We start from the raw sequence: 19,070 nt of genomic DNA, 5'->3' as shown, positions 1-19,070 counted from the left end.
AGCTGCGCATCAATTACATACAAGCTGTATATATTTAAATAAATTAGAAGTATTTCGTTAAAAAAAGAAGGCTCCGATCGATTAAACTAGTCTAATCGATAGTTTCGACTTTTACTTTTCCTATTTTTTTTTAACATACATTTCTAATATAACAAAGAGTATTTATAATTAGTTATTTAACAAAATTGGGCGGAGTGGGTTTCGTACTATAACAACACGAAAATAAAAGACCTCAATTTATAAAAAGTATTCATATTAATTAAATTGTCTATATGAACACCACATTTAAGAATATATAAAAATAATTATTATAAACATAAAAACAACATATGTTGTATAGACTACAGTAGCGATCTCGCTAAGAAAGCGTTGTCTTTCAGAGAATGTTTCGAAAAAACTCGAGTACGAGGAGCAGGAGGAGGATGTAGGAGCGTTTTGGATGTGTTCACCTCCAGAAAACTCGTTAAATAAATATAAAATACTTAAGTAAAAATATAGGAATATGGGAGAAATAAATAAATACTATATTATCCTAAAATATTAAATGATCAATCCACCACGAAGCTCTAACGAGGGTTGGTAGATATTTACGTGGTAGATTTTCATTCGGCACATACAACTTTTCTCACGATGTTTTCCCTCACTGCCGAGCACGAGATGAACTATGAATAAAAATTAAACTCATGAAAATTCAATGATACTTGCTCGGTTATAAAACCGTAATCTTTGAGTAAGTTTGGTGTATTCTATCCACTGGGCCATTTAGGGTATAATTAAAAAATCGCTTAAAACATGTTATAATTAAAAACATTATGATACAATAAAATGTTAAAAATTAACAATCATAAAATAATAAAAATAAATGAAGGCAACCTTTTTGAAAACAATTTTTAGGTTGTTCCATTTACTAAACTAAGAACAAACAGAAAACGGTCATGAAATGTCAAAAGATCATAATAAATATACCATTTCAAGAATACACGTTTTAAAATAATACTATTTTGGTAATATACATCACCATACGTCGATTATGAATATTTCACGCGTGAGTAATGAAGTGAATTCTTACAGAATAAACTGCTGTACTTAATTGTTTTGTCTTCTGTACTAACTATATGTGGAATTTAGGTTACCTGGTTTAAAATTGAAGATCATATACACTCACTAAGAGGTGAAATTATATAAAAGGTATATAAAAGCTAATAATTAATTGTTAGCTTATAATAATTTAATTATTTTACTATTGACCAAAAAGTTCAATAGCCGCTACACCAATTGAACTTGCTAATTCCTTTGTAGTAGGGTTTTGTGCTAGCCTGTTTGTTGGGTGATACCCACCCATCACGTTAGTGAGCTAGTGTGACTACGGGCGCAAGGGTAAAAACGTCATAATCCCTAAGGTTGGTGGTGCATTGAAGCTGTAAGGAATAGTTATTATTTTTTAATCAAATTAATCAAAACTCTCATTTAATGACAGCTCCCTGTATGCATTGCTATAATTAAAAAAAAAATTAAAGTATGTAATGTATTTTGTATGAACTATCATATTCTGTTTTTCGTAGAATTTGAATTTTCTTTTAAGCAACTAGAAAAGTCGGTTTTATAATTAAAGTCAGAAGTTTCAGAGATAAGGGTTGATGAAAATATTTTCGTATAATATTTTCTTTAGAAGATTTCCGACTACGAAAAATGAAAAAAAAAAATATATAAACATCCTTACTCTTTTATTTGTTATTTCCTATCTACATTCATCAAATTATTTATTCATATATGTTTCTTTGGCTCACTTAATTAATTTCACTTAATTAATATGTGTATAGATTTTGCGATTATTAATGTTTTGTAGAATCGGAGAACATAAATGTGTAAAACACCGACAAATTATAATAAGCGTTTCATTTTTTCATCAGATGTACAACTCTTTAAGGCACGCTTGTTTACTATTAGATATAGTATGCTAATTTACAGCATGCTCTCTGTTTGTCCGCATTTGATAGAGAAAGCTTAGACATTCGACTAGTAACGACCTGGGTATTTATCTCTGTATCAGAGAGCAAATTCTGGTACCGAATTGTCACTTTATCACAATTAAATCTGAACATAATCGTTGCCGAGTATATTATTTCCTACTATTTATTTATCGACTGTTGATATAAAAGTTAACAATTATATTATGTTTTATTAATCTTTTATTCTAAGATCTTGTAATAGTCATAATAGAAAATACAACCACATTGATCTGTTTAAAAATAGTTAAGTAAATTTTATAATCTTGTGAAAAATACTTATTAGTAATTAACCATAACCATATTTACGTTAAAATTTTACTTTGTCATAAATAGTTATATTTTATGTAACATCAAAATTAGTCCACTTCCCTGTTAAAACAGTAGTGGAAACTTAACTGGCATAAGTGTTAAAATGTGATTATTATATTAAGTTGTAATATACGATATGCTGTATGTTTCCCTAATAAATAAATTAATAAATAAATGTTTTGATATTACGCTATATACTAACATCATATCGATTTAGTTCCGATCCGAATAGATATATAATCAAGAACGTATCGTTATCGTTATAAATAATAGAATTGGACCCCTGGTCGCGAGTTGAAATATATCCAATACGTGTAAATTGGCGCATAAAACTTCCACCGGCTTAACTGAACTTTTTGGAGAATGTGAGGAGAGTATGAGCAAACACTGGGTCACTCTCTAGTCCCTTTACTCTAATAATCTATGGGACATTACGTACCAATGTATTTAATGTCGTGTATAATAATGCGCATAAGGACTAGTTTGGTTTGAATTCATAATAAATTACCAAATTAATTTTTTTGACTCATCATCGAAAAACTGAACACACACAAATTAAGTCGCCGCTAACGGTTATAAACAAACACCTCGAACACTTTATTTGACACAAATTTTACTATAACATAATATAAACTTTTTTACAAAACAAAAATATTGAATGTCGACTGTGCTGGTACGGCCATATCCTTAGACGTAACGATGATCATCCTATCAAGAAAGCCTTAAATATCCCGAAACGACCGCGGGGAAGAGGGCGACCGCCCGCAACCTTGTGGTCAAACATACAAAAAGAGGCCCAGAAAGAGAATCTGAGTACACAGACAACCCAGAACAGAGCTCTCTGGCGCAGATGTACAAGGAGACCCGACCCCAGCTGAACTGGGAAGAGGGTTTGAACAAAGAAGAATAGCAAGATCGCCATATATTTGTACGGTTGGATGTATCACAACAACAACGAAAACAATTGTCAGAATAGGATTTTGATAACACCGTGAAAAATTTGGAAATACGTAGTTTCAAATAAAAAAATAATTTTCCAAATCAAATTTAGGATCTCAATTCCATTGATAATTGCAATGGAATTGAGATCCTAAAAAAGGAGATGTTTTGAAGTCAGCTAAAAATTCACTTGAAAAGTAACATACCAACTGAGGGTATACAACACAAAAATGTTAATAATATCTCTTACATACATTTCTTCTTAAGCACAGTAATGATATCTCACAAAAGAGAACACTTATCACTAGAATAACAAAAATTGAATGTACTTTAAATAGTTCGACGACATAGCGGTATCTCAAGTACACGGTCAAGGCTTGTAAGGCTACCACATAATCTGTTCAGTCACTCGCTGACCGTCCGCTGTACCCGCGACTTGTGGATAGTGAGACACAGTACCAATCGATAGTTGAAATTGAAATATTTAAACAAGATAAATAAAATATTACTAGGTAAGTTGTGTACATTAAAATAACCTTTTTTTTTATATAATTAAGTTATATTAAAACCTAATCCAGATATTTTAAATAATCAATAAGACTAAATCAATTACATTTTATTTTTTTATTATGTATTATTGTTTGTATATAGATAATTAAAAATATCTGATCAATCGTTATAAAATTTATATAGGACTGTTTTTAAACTATTTATATCATATTAAAACTAATTACAAAAGTAACTTTAAAATAACACTAACAGATATGTTTTTACATCGTAAAATAATAATTAAAATCTTAACAATTTAATTCTTACATTAAATTATTTATCAATTGTTTCATCTCTCTACTATTATAACTATGACTAGATAAAACCACAATAAACTCATCAATTCAATATCGAAAAAAAAAATTAAAAATAAAACTAACACCGGTTCGGAATATAATTTCTAAAGAAAGGACCGTCAAGAAAATTATTATGTTATTATCAACTCAATGTCGATATTATTTAACGGTTTTTAGTTTTCATTCGCTTGTGATCTTGTTTCATATTAAGAGTAAAATATTTTTACAAGCTTTTACTTAAGTGCTTCTGTTAGTACATGGATCAGATCTAGCAACTTAACTTTAAAACACTTCTACTTAACTGTTTAAGCTGATATGTTGAACACACTCATCTCTTGTGACAATGCTTAATTTATTTTTAGAATAACTAATAGAAATCGCTTGCAAACTTTATAAATAAATAAAAACTTAGTGTTACATTGTGGTGTGGCTTTGTGCAAGCCCTTCTGGGCCCGTCTAACCTGACCACCCACTTATCATCTTTTCTACCACCGAACAGCATTGCGTAGTATTGTTTCGTTCCGGTTTGAAGGGTGATTAATTACTCGCATAAGGGACGTAACTTCTCATATCCCAAGGTTGGTGGCGCTTTAGCGATGTAACGAATGGTTTATATTTCTTACAGCACCAATTTCTATAGACTTTCATGATCACTTACTATCTGGTGACCCTCTTCCTAGTTCATCTACCTAGTAATAATAACAAAACATATCATCTTATAAGTTAAATGTTGTAATGTATAAGATAGTTTGGTAAAAGCTTCACCTTATATTTATTTATTGTTATTTTAGTTTATATCTGTATTCCATTATTATAAGCTTTTGTGACGTATAATTGTATGTTTTACAATTACAGGAATAATGTCGAGTATATTTTACGCAATACTTTATATCTTCTATGTATCGTATTGTGTAAAAGCAATAGATATATACGATGATGAAGGTTTCGCTTTTGTGGAAAATGAACCGGACAATATAGTTAACTCCGACAAAAACAATGCCAATGTTGAAAGTTTAAGGAATGCACGTATACTTTGGCCTTATCCTTTTAACAACCGAAGCGATTCCATAAAGGATAATGAAAAATCTGGCACAAAGGAAAATGAACCCCATTTATCTAAACTTAAAAGTCAAAATAGGAAAGCCCGTTTCGGTTACGGATCCTATCTCCACAGTCCCATGCTTGAAATGGTAATGCAAACCATGGGTATGAATTACTCCCCTACATCTGGAGGTGATCCATTCAATTTTTTGAGAGATACGTACGCATTACCAAAAGGTAAGATTAATAGATTATGTTGTTGTTCACATGCCATTAAAATAATCATTAAAAAGATAACGCTCCTGATTTGAATAACAATAGTTCCGTACCTTTGTTTCAATCATGGTCAGAACATACTTAATTAATTGCTAATTGTTTTGTCTTATGACTATTCCTAACACTAAACACTAGTACATTATATGTGATACTAGCATAATTGAGTTAATTACGGTATTACCTAAATAATATTTAAAGTATCAAAAGTTATACACAAGCATCGCTACATGAAAACTCTCATGAATTTAAATATCGATTATATTTTAAACAGTTTGAATGTGGTGGCACTTTATAAATAAAAGCGTATATAGAACAACGAAATAAAAACATATGAATAAATATGTTTTCTTTATATAAATCTAAAGTAATACTTCCTTTTTATAATATTTTAATTAAATACGTCAGTCAACTTACCGAATACCTTTACTTGTCCTTTATTATCTACAGCCAATTTTGTTGGCAACATTTTAATAAAAAATAAATATGTTATAAGATGATTTTATTTTGTGGAAAGGCTTTGTGCAAGCCCATCTGGGTAGGTACCATCCCACCCATCCTCATTACCTGAATTTTAAGTATAACGACAGGGACAAGGGACATAACATCTTAGTTCTCAAAGTCGTTGGTGGCACATTGACGATGTTTTGATGTTTAATCATTCCTGGTTGATATTTCTTACAGGGTCAATTTCTATGGGATCCTTTTAACCAACAGGCGGCCTTCCGATTTTTTCATAAAAAAAGTCACTAATGTTCTGATTGTTTTAAGGCTACGACAAACCTTTAGAGGAATATGATTACATCATCGTTGGTGCTGGTACAGCTGGATCTGTGATAGCAGCTCGGCTCACTGAAGACAAACCTAGAGCCACAGTTTTGGTCATAGAAGCAGGAAAACCAGAAATGGTAATATCAGATATCCCAGCGCTAGTCAATCATATACAGAGATCGGATTATGTCTGGCCGTACACGATGGAACATCAGCCTGGAGTCTGCTTTGGTAAGCATTTGTTATCCTCTTAAGCCGTGTTATATCATTCTTACTAATATTATAAATGCGAAAAGAGTCTGATTAATTACTCAATCGATTATCATGAAATTTTGTATACACGTCAGGGATACAGAAAAGAACATAGGATACTAACATCTCTCCCCACACGCGAGTGAAGCCGTGGGTGGAAAATAGTAAATAATATAATCACATGTATAATCAAATATATAATCTTTCACAAGTACGATAAATCAGCTTTGCAAAAACATGCGTTTAACTAAATAATACAGAAAAATCTACGTAGAGATTAGTCTCTAACTAAATGGGTACAACATTTAGACGAAAAACTTACAAATATGTGTGCGTTAAGTTTTGCTTAAATAACAAAATTTCTTTTATTTATAAAATGGGCATACAAATTTATCAAAATTTGTTAATGTTTTCAATATTCCGCTTTTTAAAATTGTTAGCCACAGAAGAAAAATGTATTTAAAAAATTGATTTAAGGGTTATAAAACGATCATCATAAAATAATTTAAATTTTCGATCGGATCACATAAAATATAAATTTTGTCAATGAAAGTTAAAAATGTAACAAAGAAAAATGATCGAACTAAATGAACAAAGAAAGAAGGTCAAAGTGACGGCCCACGCAGATTCAGCTGCTATGCAAAAATCTTTACCCATTTATATTTTCTTCTTATGGTTAATTTGCCAGAATATTTTGAAGAGCGTTGTTATTTGTATAAATAACAAGAAAACGGGGAAAAAGAACTAGTATTCTGATAACCGAAACAAATATTCGCAGAAAAGGTATTTGAAATCAAAAATATCTCAATCTGATTAAATGGAACGCTTAAATGCTTTAATATAAAGTTATCTACTACTCTCTAATTGACAAATAACAAGCTCCTAAATTACATTGAAATGTAATTCAATAGAAGTTATAAAGTCATCTGCTGTCGTGATTTTGTCCTCCTGTCCGATTTTTTATATCAAGGGAGACTAGCCTACTGCGCAGGACATATAATAGTGCACAAGTGTGTGTACAAACACAGGTGCACTCTCTATTCGCTAACTCTCATAATACAATAGAAAAGCAAATCCGACACAACAGGAAAGAGCTCAAGCGCAGGAACAACAGCTTGAGGTGCTTTCCGAGGCACGGGAGTAGAATATTTCGAGAGAAAAATCCAATAATTTTTATCGGTCCGACCTGGGGTTTGAATCCAGGACCTTCGGATCGGCGGCCTTTTGTCACTAGACCAACGAGGCAGTCATTATTTAATGATTATAGCATGAAAACGTTATTTATGATATTGTTAGTCTATCATTAATTTCATTGCATCTATATACAAAAAAATATATGTCTGTACTGTATATATATATATATATAAAACAGCTGACAACGAAGCCGATTATATATCAGACCGATGACGTCGATAGCATATAATTAGTACAACCGTTTTAAATGTATGTATGAAAAATAATATTCGAAGTTTAAATATGAAAGGCAAGTTCATTAACTATCTATTAACAGCGGTAGCGTAATAACCTGCAGCGCATTTCTTTTAACGAAGAAAAAAAACACATAGCAAAAGTTCAGTACGAAAGAAGTTTAAGCGCCCACAGACACAACTACAAAATAGCATACGTTAGAGTTTTTTTTTTTTTTTTTTTTATAGACTAGGAAGGCGGACGAGCATATGGGCCACCTGATGGTAAGTGGTCACCAACGCTCTTAGACATTAGCATTGTAAGAAATGTCAACCATCGCTTACATATCCAATGCGCCACCAACCTTGGGAACTAAGATTTTATGTCCCTTGTGCCTGTAATTACACTGGCTCACTCACCCTTCAAACCGGAACACAACAATATCAAGTATTGCTGTTTTGCGGTAGAATATCTGATGAGTGGGTGGTACCTACCCAGACGAGCTTGCACAAAGCCCTACCACCAGTAAATACGTGCTAAGTAAAATACACACAGGCTTCCATAACACTTGATGTCTTTTCAAAGTTGACTGGACAGCTTGCAACCTACTCGTACGGCTATATTGGGATGCTTATAATTGAATAGCTCTCAAAATAGAATTCTTAACTCCTATAAATAGCAAGTATTTTTATGTTGCAGTTTTAAATTAAAATATTTAATCGATTAATTTGTCTACATCACATAAAAACACACAAAGAATATGAATTTTTATTGTGTACAATATTATAGTATATATATATACAAGCACATTACTATGTATATGGAATTAATATATGAATGATGTGTAGTGTGAGAAGGTAAGGAGCTTATTCCTTATTATAATATGTGACAGATTTTTGTTCAAGACATTCACCTCTGGGCACGAGATGCATTATAAACACAAAAAAGCAAATAAAATTCGGTGGTATTTTCCGAGTTTGAACCCACAATATTCGGTTAAGATGCAGGTGTTCTAACCACTGGGCCATCTCGGCACACCCTATAAAGTTATACTGTTTAAAGTTAATAAGCCGAGATGGCCTAGTGGTTAGAACGCGTGAATCTTAACCGATGATCGTGGGTTCAAACTCGGGCAAGCACCACTTAATATTCATGTACTTAATTTGTGTTTATAATCCATCTCGTGCTTGACGGTGAAGGAAAACCTCGTGAGGAAACCTGCTTGTGTCTAATTTCATTGAAATTCTGCCACACGTGTAAATCTACCAACGCGCATTGGAGCAGCACGGTGGAATAAGCTCCAAACCTTCTCCTCAAAATGGAGAGGAGATCTTAGACCAGCAGTGGAATATTAACAGGCTGTTACTGTATAAAGTTAGTTTACTTGTGGTGAGTCCACAGAGTAACATACCAGACTATAAATGTTTTTTTTTTTATAAAAGCTTTAAGCTTATATATCTGAAATGCAAAAACGACTGCATCTTTTATTACAGAATCGGATACATTGCCCTGGGTTGAATGCATTTGACTTGACGAAACCGGTTTTACATACACGTAAAAAGATATCGAACAATAATTTTTAGTGTATAAGTACTGTAATAATTATTATAAATTAAGTGTCAACATTTAATTCTGGCTATACATATATGTACGGTTTTATTATATTCGCCGGGAGGGCAAATGACTCTACTCCACCTGATGGTAAGTGGTAGTAGAGTCCAAACGCGACGACGGCCAGTACAGACGGGAAAAACGTTCTGCACTAGCCGCCTTCGCCTTGCCGGCCCGCAAGATGCCTCTTCACGCCTCGTTTGAAGGAACCCGGGTTGTAAGAGGAGGGGAACACGTGAGCTGGTAAGGAATTCCATTTTTTGGAAGTGCGACAAAGAAAGGAGTTGCCAACGTTTAAAGCTATATATTTCGAGTGAATCATTAACTCATCGTATTTCTCTTTCTGCCATCAGTAATTTTCCATTTGAAAAAGGAAGACAAAACATCGTATAACTATACAATCGCTATACACCGGTCTTAGTAAGAGGGATACGGTATAAAGTATCGAGGGTATGCTAAATATTAATAATGTAAGGAGTCAACAAGTTAAACGTAAGCTGACCTAGGTTTTAACAGTTATGCGAACATTGACTTTTAAGTACAATACAACGCGTACTGCATGCATTTCTTTTAAAATACCGTTAAGTGCCTCAAAATCTATATTTGAGCATGTACGCTATCTAACGTCGTTTTGCGCTATTATTGCTTAAACGAGTATGTAATTTTTATCTTACTCTTTAATTTTATTTTAAATAAAGTATTTTTTTTTTATAGAATAGGAAGGTGGACGAGCATATGGGCCACCTGATGGCAAGTGGTCACCAAACGCCCTTAGACATTGGCATTGTAAGAAATGTCAACCATCGCTTATAGCCAATGCGCCACCAACCTTGGGAACTAAGATTTTATGTCCCTTGTGGATGTAATTACACTGGCTACCTCACCCTTCAAAGCGGAACACAACAATATCAAGTATTGCTGTTTTGCGGTAGAATATCTGATGAGTGGGTGGTACCTACCCAGACGAGCTTGCATAAAGCCCTACCACCAGTATTAAAACTACAGCCGGTAATTGTCCCCAGCTTGTGTCTTTTCTCCGTTTGAGGATGTTTAGAGCTTATTCCGTCACGCTGCTCCAATGCGGGTGCACACATGGTAGATCTTCATCCAATACATGCACGTTTCCTCATAATGTTTTCCTTCAGTGCTGAGTATTAAATTAAATACAAATTACCACATGGTGATTCAGTGATGCTCGGATTTAAACACACAATCTTCGTTAAGATTGAAGCATGATTTTATATTAACTAACTTAATTCAGATATTAGTTGGAATGGACTTAGGCAAGTAAGAATTTGTTAGAAAACAAAGTTTATTGTATTTTATTCATATATTAGTGTATAATATAGTATCAAATATTGTCTTACCTACATTTTTAGTATCTATATAATATATGTATAAAGTACAATATTGTTATTTATGTCAAATGAATTCTGTTGTTATTCTTCGCATTTATTTAGAACTTTGTGCCGTTGTTTGCGTAAAAGTTTCTGGCAAAGTACCATCTATGTTTAATAGCGGGGACGCACGACTCGTGTCGAATATATAATAAAAATACATTGCAATGCAATCCGGGGGTTAGCAATCTTATTATAAGAGGATGGTTCAAATGAAATTTGTATAATTCAAAAGATGGAAGTGATATCCAAATATCAATGTGCGACAAACTTAATTGCACTATCTATTCACAAATCCTACTTCACTAGAAAGAGTTCGGGCACATGACCAACGGCCTTACATGTTGCGCCCTGTATCAAAATTTGGTGGGGGGCTCTTCATATTAACTGCGGCGACGACCTTTTTTTTCAGACTTCCGCTTTAATTTTTTTTTTCAAATGTGTTTAATACATATTCATTTCGTCTCGGAAAATTTAGCGTACAAATATAGCGTTACAAATTTTTGCTCACTCGGGTTTGGGGCCCCTGTACGGCCCCGTATCTTTGATACGGCTGATACAGCGATAGCTACGCCCCTGCTTGATACTACAACCACTGGACCAACGAAAATTTTGTTGAATAATACATTATTCTTTATTCTCTTAAACTTTTATAATTCCTCAAGGATTTCCACAATGTGGCCATCCCCGTGACCCCTACAACATCGTCGATCCACCAGGGGGCACAATGCCAAAAAGGCTAGTGTGTTGATACACTAGAGTATAATACCTACATATCCTGCGCCCCATATACTTTGTTCGATATATAAACTTATAGAATACGAACAACAAGAAGCATTTTCTTTATATAATGCATATTATTTTTTTACATTTAAACTGTAATATAGAAGAGTAACACATTATCATTAAAATATGTATAATATAACTTACCGTAGCCGTAACAGCCTGTGAATGTCCCACTGCTGGGCTAAAGGCCTCCTCTCCTCTTTTTGAGGAGAAGGTTTGGAGCTTATTCCACCACGCTGCTCCAATGCGGGTTGGTGGAATACACATGTGGCAGAATTTCAGTGAAATTAGACACATGCAGGTTTCCTCACGATGTTTTCCTTCACCGTAAAGCACGAGATGAATTATAATCACAAATTAAGCACATGAAAATTCAGTGGTGCTTGCCCGGGTTTGAACCCACGATCATCGGTTAAGATTCACATGTTCTTACCACTGGGCCATCTCGGCTTTTTTTTATAATATAACTTAAAGTATAGAAACACCATTATAAATAATGTGCAAAGTAATGTATATAATTATAAAATATTTACCTACCGTAAAACTTCGTCGGTGTTTCTATTTATTTTTGCTGCAAGTGACTCGTATTTCAATAAATCCAAGCAAGTCAGCTGGTCCTGATGGCATTCCTCCTCTTTTTTTCAGAAAAACGTGTAAATTACTCGCACTCCCATTAAAAATTATTTATAACACATCTCTTCAGACTTCAACTTTTCCTACGAAGTGGAAGGAAGCTAATATTTTACCAATTCATAAAAAGAAATCAAAGAGCGATGTAAGAAACTACCGACCGATTTCAATGTTAAACGTATTATCCAAAACCTTTGAAAGTATAATTACCCCAATTTTGTCCCAATATATCAATACCATGATTACAAGTGATCAGCATGGATTTTGCCAGCGTAAGTCAACCACTACAAATCTCACAACTTACATACATTACATTTCTGGGTGCATAGACAATAAACAACAGGTTGACTCGATCTACACCGACTTCAGTAGCGCGTTCGACAAAGTTAATCATAAAATCTTAATCTACAAGCTTAAGTTATACGGCATTCATGACCCCCTGCTATCTTGGTTCCGATCGTACTTATCTGATCGAGTACAGAGAGTTACACTCGGTGGTTACAAATCTCACGAGTTTATTGCGACCTCTGGTGTTCCACAGGGATCACACCTGGGCCCAATATTATTTATCATCTTTATCAATGACATTGCACACTGTATCAAGAACAGCAAATGTTCTATCTTTGCTGATGATTTAAAGATTTACCGCTCTATAACATCCATGAATGATTGCAAATTGCTCCAAGACGATCTAAACTCCATACAAAAATGGTGTGATTTGAATGGAATGGAACTAAATGTCGATAAGTGCCAGTTTATTAAGTTTACGCGAAATAAAAACATAATAAGACATCAGTATAGCTTACAGGGCAAACCGCTCGGGGAAGTTTCGGTTGTTCGTGATTTAGGTGTTATGATCGACGCCAAACTTAAATTTAACACTCACATAAATCATATTGCCACGAAGGCCTGGAAAAGCTTCGGTTTTGTCAGACGTAACTGCAATGATTTTAAGAGACCGGCAACTATCATAACTTTGTACAATTCGTTTATACGTAGCGCTTTAGAATATGCGGTTGTAGTATGGAATCCGCATTATAAGATCTACATTGAAAGGTTAGAACGCATTCAACACAAATTTACAAAATTACTGGCTAGTAGAAGTAACAGTTGCCCTTATAAGGCCGACTATGAATCACGTTTAAAATATTTTGGACTGTGCACTCTAGAAAAACGCCGCGAAATTGCCTCTCTAATTACTCTCTATAAATTATTGAATAACCACTTGGATGCAACAGATCTACTACAAAATATTAACATAGCAGTGCCACGTACTGCACCTAGACAACCTCTAAAAAAAATTTTCTCCTCTCGAACTTCCAAATCAAATATAGGTAAATACTCTCCACTCAACCACCTCATAAACTTATATAATAAAGTCAACAGTGATGGCATTGACATTTTTCACGACTCACTACCTCTTTTTCGCAAAAAATTAACGCTGGGAGCTTTATTGTGATTGTGATATCTTTACTGTTATATTTAGTTTGTTATATTCTACTCAATATAAGAACTTTGTAAATTACGGTATTATCTCTAAAAATCTTGTATTATCATTGTTTGTAATTATTGTTAGTTATTTTTTTTTTTTTTTTTACTTCATTTTTTTTATTTTTTTGCTAATTGTTTGAATGTTAAATAATCAATAAGCGTGTTATATTGCAGTCTGTAGTATTTATTAAATAGAGTATTGTTAAAAAAATTGTTATTGGAGGCTAACGTAACTATTAATGCTGTATATACCTATTAAGTGTTTGAAATTGTATCTGTCATTTTATCGTATTCTTGTTTTAAGTGCCATATTTCAAATACTGTGGTGTATCGATTAAAAATAAATAAATAAATAAATAAATAAGTATTAGCATGCTACGTGTAAAATTTGAATAATTTATGTTTAAATATATACTTACATAAATCCTGCTAACGGTTTCATTGTTTATAAATAACATAAGCTTTTAACGACTGCTTTAATATAAACGAATAACGTAATTATTATTTGGTAATATTTTTATAACAAATTACTTTTTTTTAATTGTTTGTTTTGTAATTTTTTAACATGGATGGTAGGACAAGCCCGTCTGGGTTCTTAGTATTATTGTGTTCTGGTTGGAAATTTGAGTGAACCAGTGAAACTTAAGAGACATAATATCTTAGTCCTTAGGATTAAATGGTTAATTTACTGTTGGTAGGGCTTTGTGCAAGCTCGTCTGCATACTGCATACTTGGTATTGTTGTGTTCCGGTTTGAAGGTTGAGTATATTATAAAAAAATAATTAAATAACGGTTTTAACTTTAAAAAAGAAATCGTAAATGAAGTATTCCCGCGTGACATATTTAAAAGTGAACTGCATTAAATCACACTATACAGATTGTGTAGTCATTAAGAGATTTATTCGTGTTGTAATCATTAATGCCAATTCACAGTTACAATGAGGCCATTTTAAGTCCAAAATACAAACATATCACCAAATCCTCCGGAGATAACTTAAAATGCCACGAACAAGAGATCGTATTGCTTTAGGGATTACGAGGAGATTTACAAACGATTGAATTTAGTGTATAATTTATTTATTATTATTTTCTCTATAAATAATAAGGCATAAAACAAATTATTACTATAATAATATTTTTTGATTTTTATTTTCAACATTGCATAACAATTCTAATTCGCTGAGAGGAAATAAAACCTTAGTGATACATATTTAGTACCGTCATATAATAGGCGAATATTAAAATGATTATTTTTGATGTAGTTATATGGAAATTTGTAACACTTTCGTTTCTACGTAAAAGTTGCAGTTTTGATTTCTCGTTCGTGACAAGTGTTTGTATTTTACATGGAAATAATGGCATTTACTGATGGCAGTACTTTGTCGCGTGGGGTGAGTTGATCAATGAATCAGAAACAACTAACAAACTAGTATCTTTAATGTAATTAATTTACCTTCAATTATTTAAATTAATATTTGTTAGCATGTGGACGCAAAGCTTCGCAATTAACATAAAGTAGACAAATAATTTACATTCTTACCTCTGTAACTTTGTATAACTATTCATAATGCACTTAAAAGCAAACACTCCGAGGTTATACTTACGACTTATACAAAATAACTTTAAATGATAACTACCTCGTTGGTCTCATGGGTAGCGTATAAGGCTGCCGATCCTGGGTTCAATCCCTGGTTAGGCCAATGGAGAGTAATCGGGTTTTTCTGTCAAGAAATTCTCTGAGAATGGATTTTGGAATTCCGTGCCTTAGAAAGCATCAGCCTGAACTCTTACCGCGATTAGATTTGACTTTATTACTTTTCGACAAAATATCTTCCGTGGGATGCTTGTGATCTTATTGTTTTTCCGTATTTTATGGTATTTATCTTGGTTTTCAATGATTATTTAAAATATAAGTTGAATAAGGTATAAAAATTACTTTATAAGTATTAGGTATCCAATTTCCAGGTAGTGAAGAAGAACGTTGTTACATTCCGCGAGGTAAAGCCGTCGGTGGTTCCAGTGTCACGAACAGTATGATCTATGCAAGAGGACGACCATATGACTGGGACAGAATTGCTGCTGCTGGAAATAACGGATGGTATATATTTCAAAAAATCGATAGTGGATAGATAGCGTGATCGTAACTGAATATCGTTGATTCAAATTCGAACCAGCACTATGGTATTATGTGCTAATTTGCTAGGCATGAAAGAAAATCATGATGAAACCTACATGAACCAGATGAAAATCTGCCACATGTGGTTCCAACCCGCATGAACCCGAAGAAGCGTGATGGAATCACCTCCAAACCTTTTCCTCAAAATTATGTGAATAGTACATTGATTTTTGCTTATTATTTTGTTTCTTTTACACTACATTCGTAGAACAGCTCCGCTCAATATTGCTTTATTATTCGGTCTCTCGTTCGACGTTATGTCGAATTCGAGCTACGCTCTGATGTCGTAAAAGGGCTTGCCGTAAATTTCTATCAAAACCCTCCCACATTGTAACATCCAACCACGTCGCATTCTTGACACAGAATACAAATTAAATAATTTCTTTATTTTTTTCTCATTATTTAATCATTTTAATATAAAATCTTATATTATATTACAAAATTAAAATTGTAAGTATATCAAATATAAACTAAATAAAATAAAATAATCGCATAAAATGTTTTAATAATTTCAGGTCATACAATGAAATTTTACCTTATTACATGAAGTCTGAAAAATCTGAATTAAAGAAATACAAAACCAAGCCATATCATGGTCGTGATGGCGAGCTTACCGTCGAAAACGTTCCATTTAAGTAAGTATACTTTAATTATTTATATCACACTGATTTAGCGTCGACAAAGTATATCCGAATTTGTAATATAATTAGGGAAATATTTACATATTTACTAAAAATCTCCCTATTCTTCCAACGCCGCCCAGTATACATGCAGACCCCGAGTCTAGGGTTTAAATCCCGTGTCGGATTATAAGGGTAAGGAAATGTGTTAGACGCAAGTCTGGGTACACGATTGTGCATTATTGTAAACTTTGGCAGTGGACTGGTCTCTAGGAGAATCCATCGTCCATCGTGGCCGGAATCGATCACGACAGTTGAAATGGAAATACTTATTTATCATGTTTTAAGCACAACATAACAAAGAAAAAAATATATTATTCGGATACCTCACACTAATAACAGCTAAATAATAATCCTAATGATTTATTCAATCTTCTACTCCATAGAACTGGTCTCGTGGAAGCTTTTCTTGCAGCTGGAAGATCTTTTGGGCATCCTACGATAGACTACAATGATCCTGATCAATTAGGGTTTGGCTATGTGCAGACAATTTCAAATAAAGGGCACAGACTAAGTACCGCAAAAGCATTTCTTCACCCGCATAAACGTCGCAGAAATTTACACATTTTATCCGAAGCCAAGGCTACCAAAATTTTAATTGATCCAGAGACAAAAAGGGCATATGCTGTTGAATACAGTCAAAACTACATCAAACATGTGGTACGATGTAGGAGGGAAATCATTTTATCAGCCGGTCCAATAGCCTCTCCTCAATTACTTATGTTGTCTGGAGTCGGCCCCAAAGAAAATTTGCAAATGCTTGGGATACCAATAATTGCAGATTTAAAAGTTGGAAGGAGTCTATATGATCAAATTAGCTTTCCAGGGATCATTTTTAAATTAAATACCACTAACGCTAGTCTTTTAGAACATAAAGTCGCAACGTTACCAAACTTTATGCAGTGGCTTCAATTTGGTGATGGTCTCCTAACAACCCCCGGGGGAGTAGAAGCTGTTGGATATTTAAAAACCAGTTTATCTGATGAACCGGAATCAGTACCAGATATTGAATTAATAAGTATGGGAGGCTCAATTACTTCGGATTCTGGAACAACAATTAGAAGAAGTTGGAAAATATCCGATAGAACATATTTCAAAGCATTCGGAGACCTAAAAGGTGCTGACACGTGGCAAGCTATACCTACTCTTTTAAAACCAAAATCGAAAGGTTATTTGGAGCTTCGTGATACAAATCCTTTTTCTCATCCAAAATTGTTCGGTAATTATTTAACTGACCGAAGAGATATAGCTGCAATTAAAGAAGCTGTTCGATACATTATTGAACTAGGCGAATCCGATTCATTTAGAAAATATAATGCGTCTTTATATTTACCAACATATCCTTCTTGTTCCTCTTATCAGTTAGGATCTGAACCTTACTGGGAATGTGCGATTAAAACTATGATTGTATCTCTTCACAACCCAATATCTACTTGTAAAATGGGACCCCCTACTGATCCCGATGCTGTGGTAGACCCCGAGCTAAGAGTATATGGTGTTGAGGGCTTAAGGGTTGCTGACGGCAGCGTACTACCTCAACCCATAAGTGCACGAACAAATGTCGCAGAAATTGTAATTGGTGAAAAAGCTGCAGATATTATAAAGCAAACTTGGTCAAATGTGATAGCCTAATATTTTAATTTTAATAAACGTTCCTAATTAACTTGTCGTATTATTCCTTCTTCATAGATTGGAAGATATTCAAAAGCGTATAGTTAATAATGTAATAAGCCGTTAAAACATGTACAACCTATTAGTTTTTAGTATTTAACTACTACATCGTTTAGATTAAATATGTAAGCAAAACTAAGTCAGTATCCGTCAATGACCCGTTGCTTGGAATGTCGGAACAAAACCACGACGTTTGTTATTTATTTTAACTACTAAAAACTAGTAAGATTTGCGACTTCACCTGCATGGATTCAAATTATGACACAAAAAAGCTCTTTTAAAAAATATAATTATCTTACAATTCTATTGCCCAAAAATATAGAGATTTTAATTAACTTTTGCAAATGTTTATCTTTTCCTTCTTCTACTAATTTGCTATTGAATTTCACGATACTTGATACGTTATTGCAAATAGACCCTCTGTAAGTTTTTGTATGAATTGCGGTAATAACTGGTTTAATTTTTTTATTTTTTTATTTAGCACATTTAATAAACCTGTTGTAGTAGTAAGCTGTATGAATAATATATACAATATTTCAGTCGCTTTATTTAAGACTATGATTTTGGCAAAACTTCTATATGAAAGAAATAAGATTGTTTTTTTTTTAGTTTTATTTGTTAATTATAGTTTTTCTAAAATAGTTATCACGAAGTCGTACTCATACGCCTTACATGTATACTATACAATGAAACTTTTTTTTTAACTATTGAACGAAGATTTAACCATGACGAAATTTGAAAATATTAGTAATGACGGTAGGTAATCATTACCGTTTTGGTAA

General features: G+C 33.2%; 1 protein-coding gene across 1 annotated transcript; it reads left to right on the top strand.

The window, feature by feature from the left end:
• Positions 1–3,675: 3,675 nt before the first annotated feature.
• LOC126771402 (glucose dehydrogenase [FAD, quinone]-like) lies at positions 3,676–18,249 on the top strand. Its single transcript, XM_050491268.1, has 6 exons — positions 3,676–3,769; positions 4,958–5,380; positions 6,188–6,418; positions 15,727–15,859; positions 16,453–16,572; positions 17,004–18,249. Exons 2-6 carry the CDS (start codon positions 4,963–4,965, stop codon positions 18,247–18,249), a joined length of 2,148 nt encoding a protein of 715 aa, XP_050347225.1. The 5' UTR covers positions 3,676–3,769; positions 4,958–4,962.
• The last annotated feature ends 821 nt before the right edge of the window (positions 18,250–19,070 follow it).

The sequence above is a fragment of the Nymphalis io genome, chromosome 10 (genome assembly GCF_905147045.1).
Source record: "Nymphalis io chromosome 10, ilAglIoxx1.1, whole genome shotgun sequence".
NCBI classification, from domain to species: Eukaryota; Metazoa; Arthropoda; class Insecta; order Lepidoptera; family Nymphalidae; genus Nymphalis; species Nymphalis io.
The sequence above is the reverse complement of the archived record's forward strand: the minus strand, read 5'-3'. Positions and strand labels throughout refer to the sequence as shown.

Excerpts from the sequence above, each read along its gene's own strand:
- LOC126771402 (XM_050491268.1), top strand. The coding sequence starts at position 4,963 with ATGTCGAGTATATTTTACGCAATACTTTATATCTTCTATGTATCGTAT. Across the intron at positions 6,419-15,726 it reads TCAGCCTGGAGTCTGCTTTG|GTAGTGAAGAAGAACGTTGT; the intron begins GTAAGCATTTGT and ends TCCAATTTCCAG. Across the intron at positions 16,573-17,003 it reads GTCGAAAACGTTCCATTTAA|AACTGGTCTCGTGGAAGCTT; the intron begins GTAAGTATACTT and ends TCTACTCCATAG.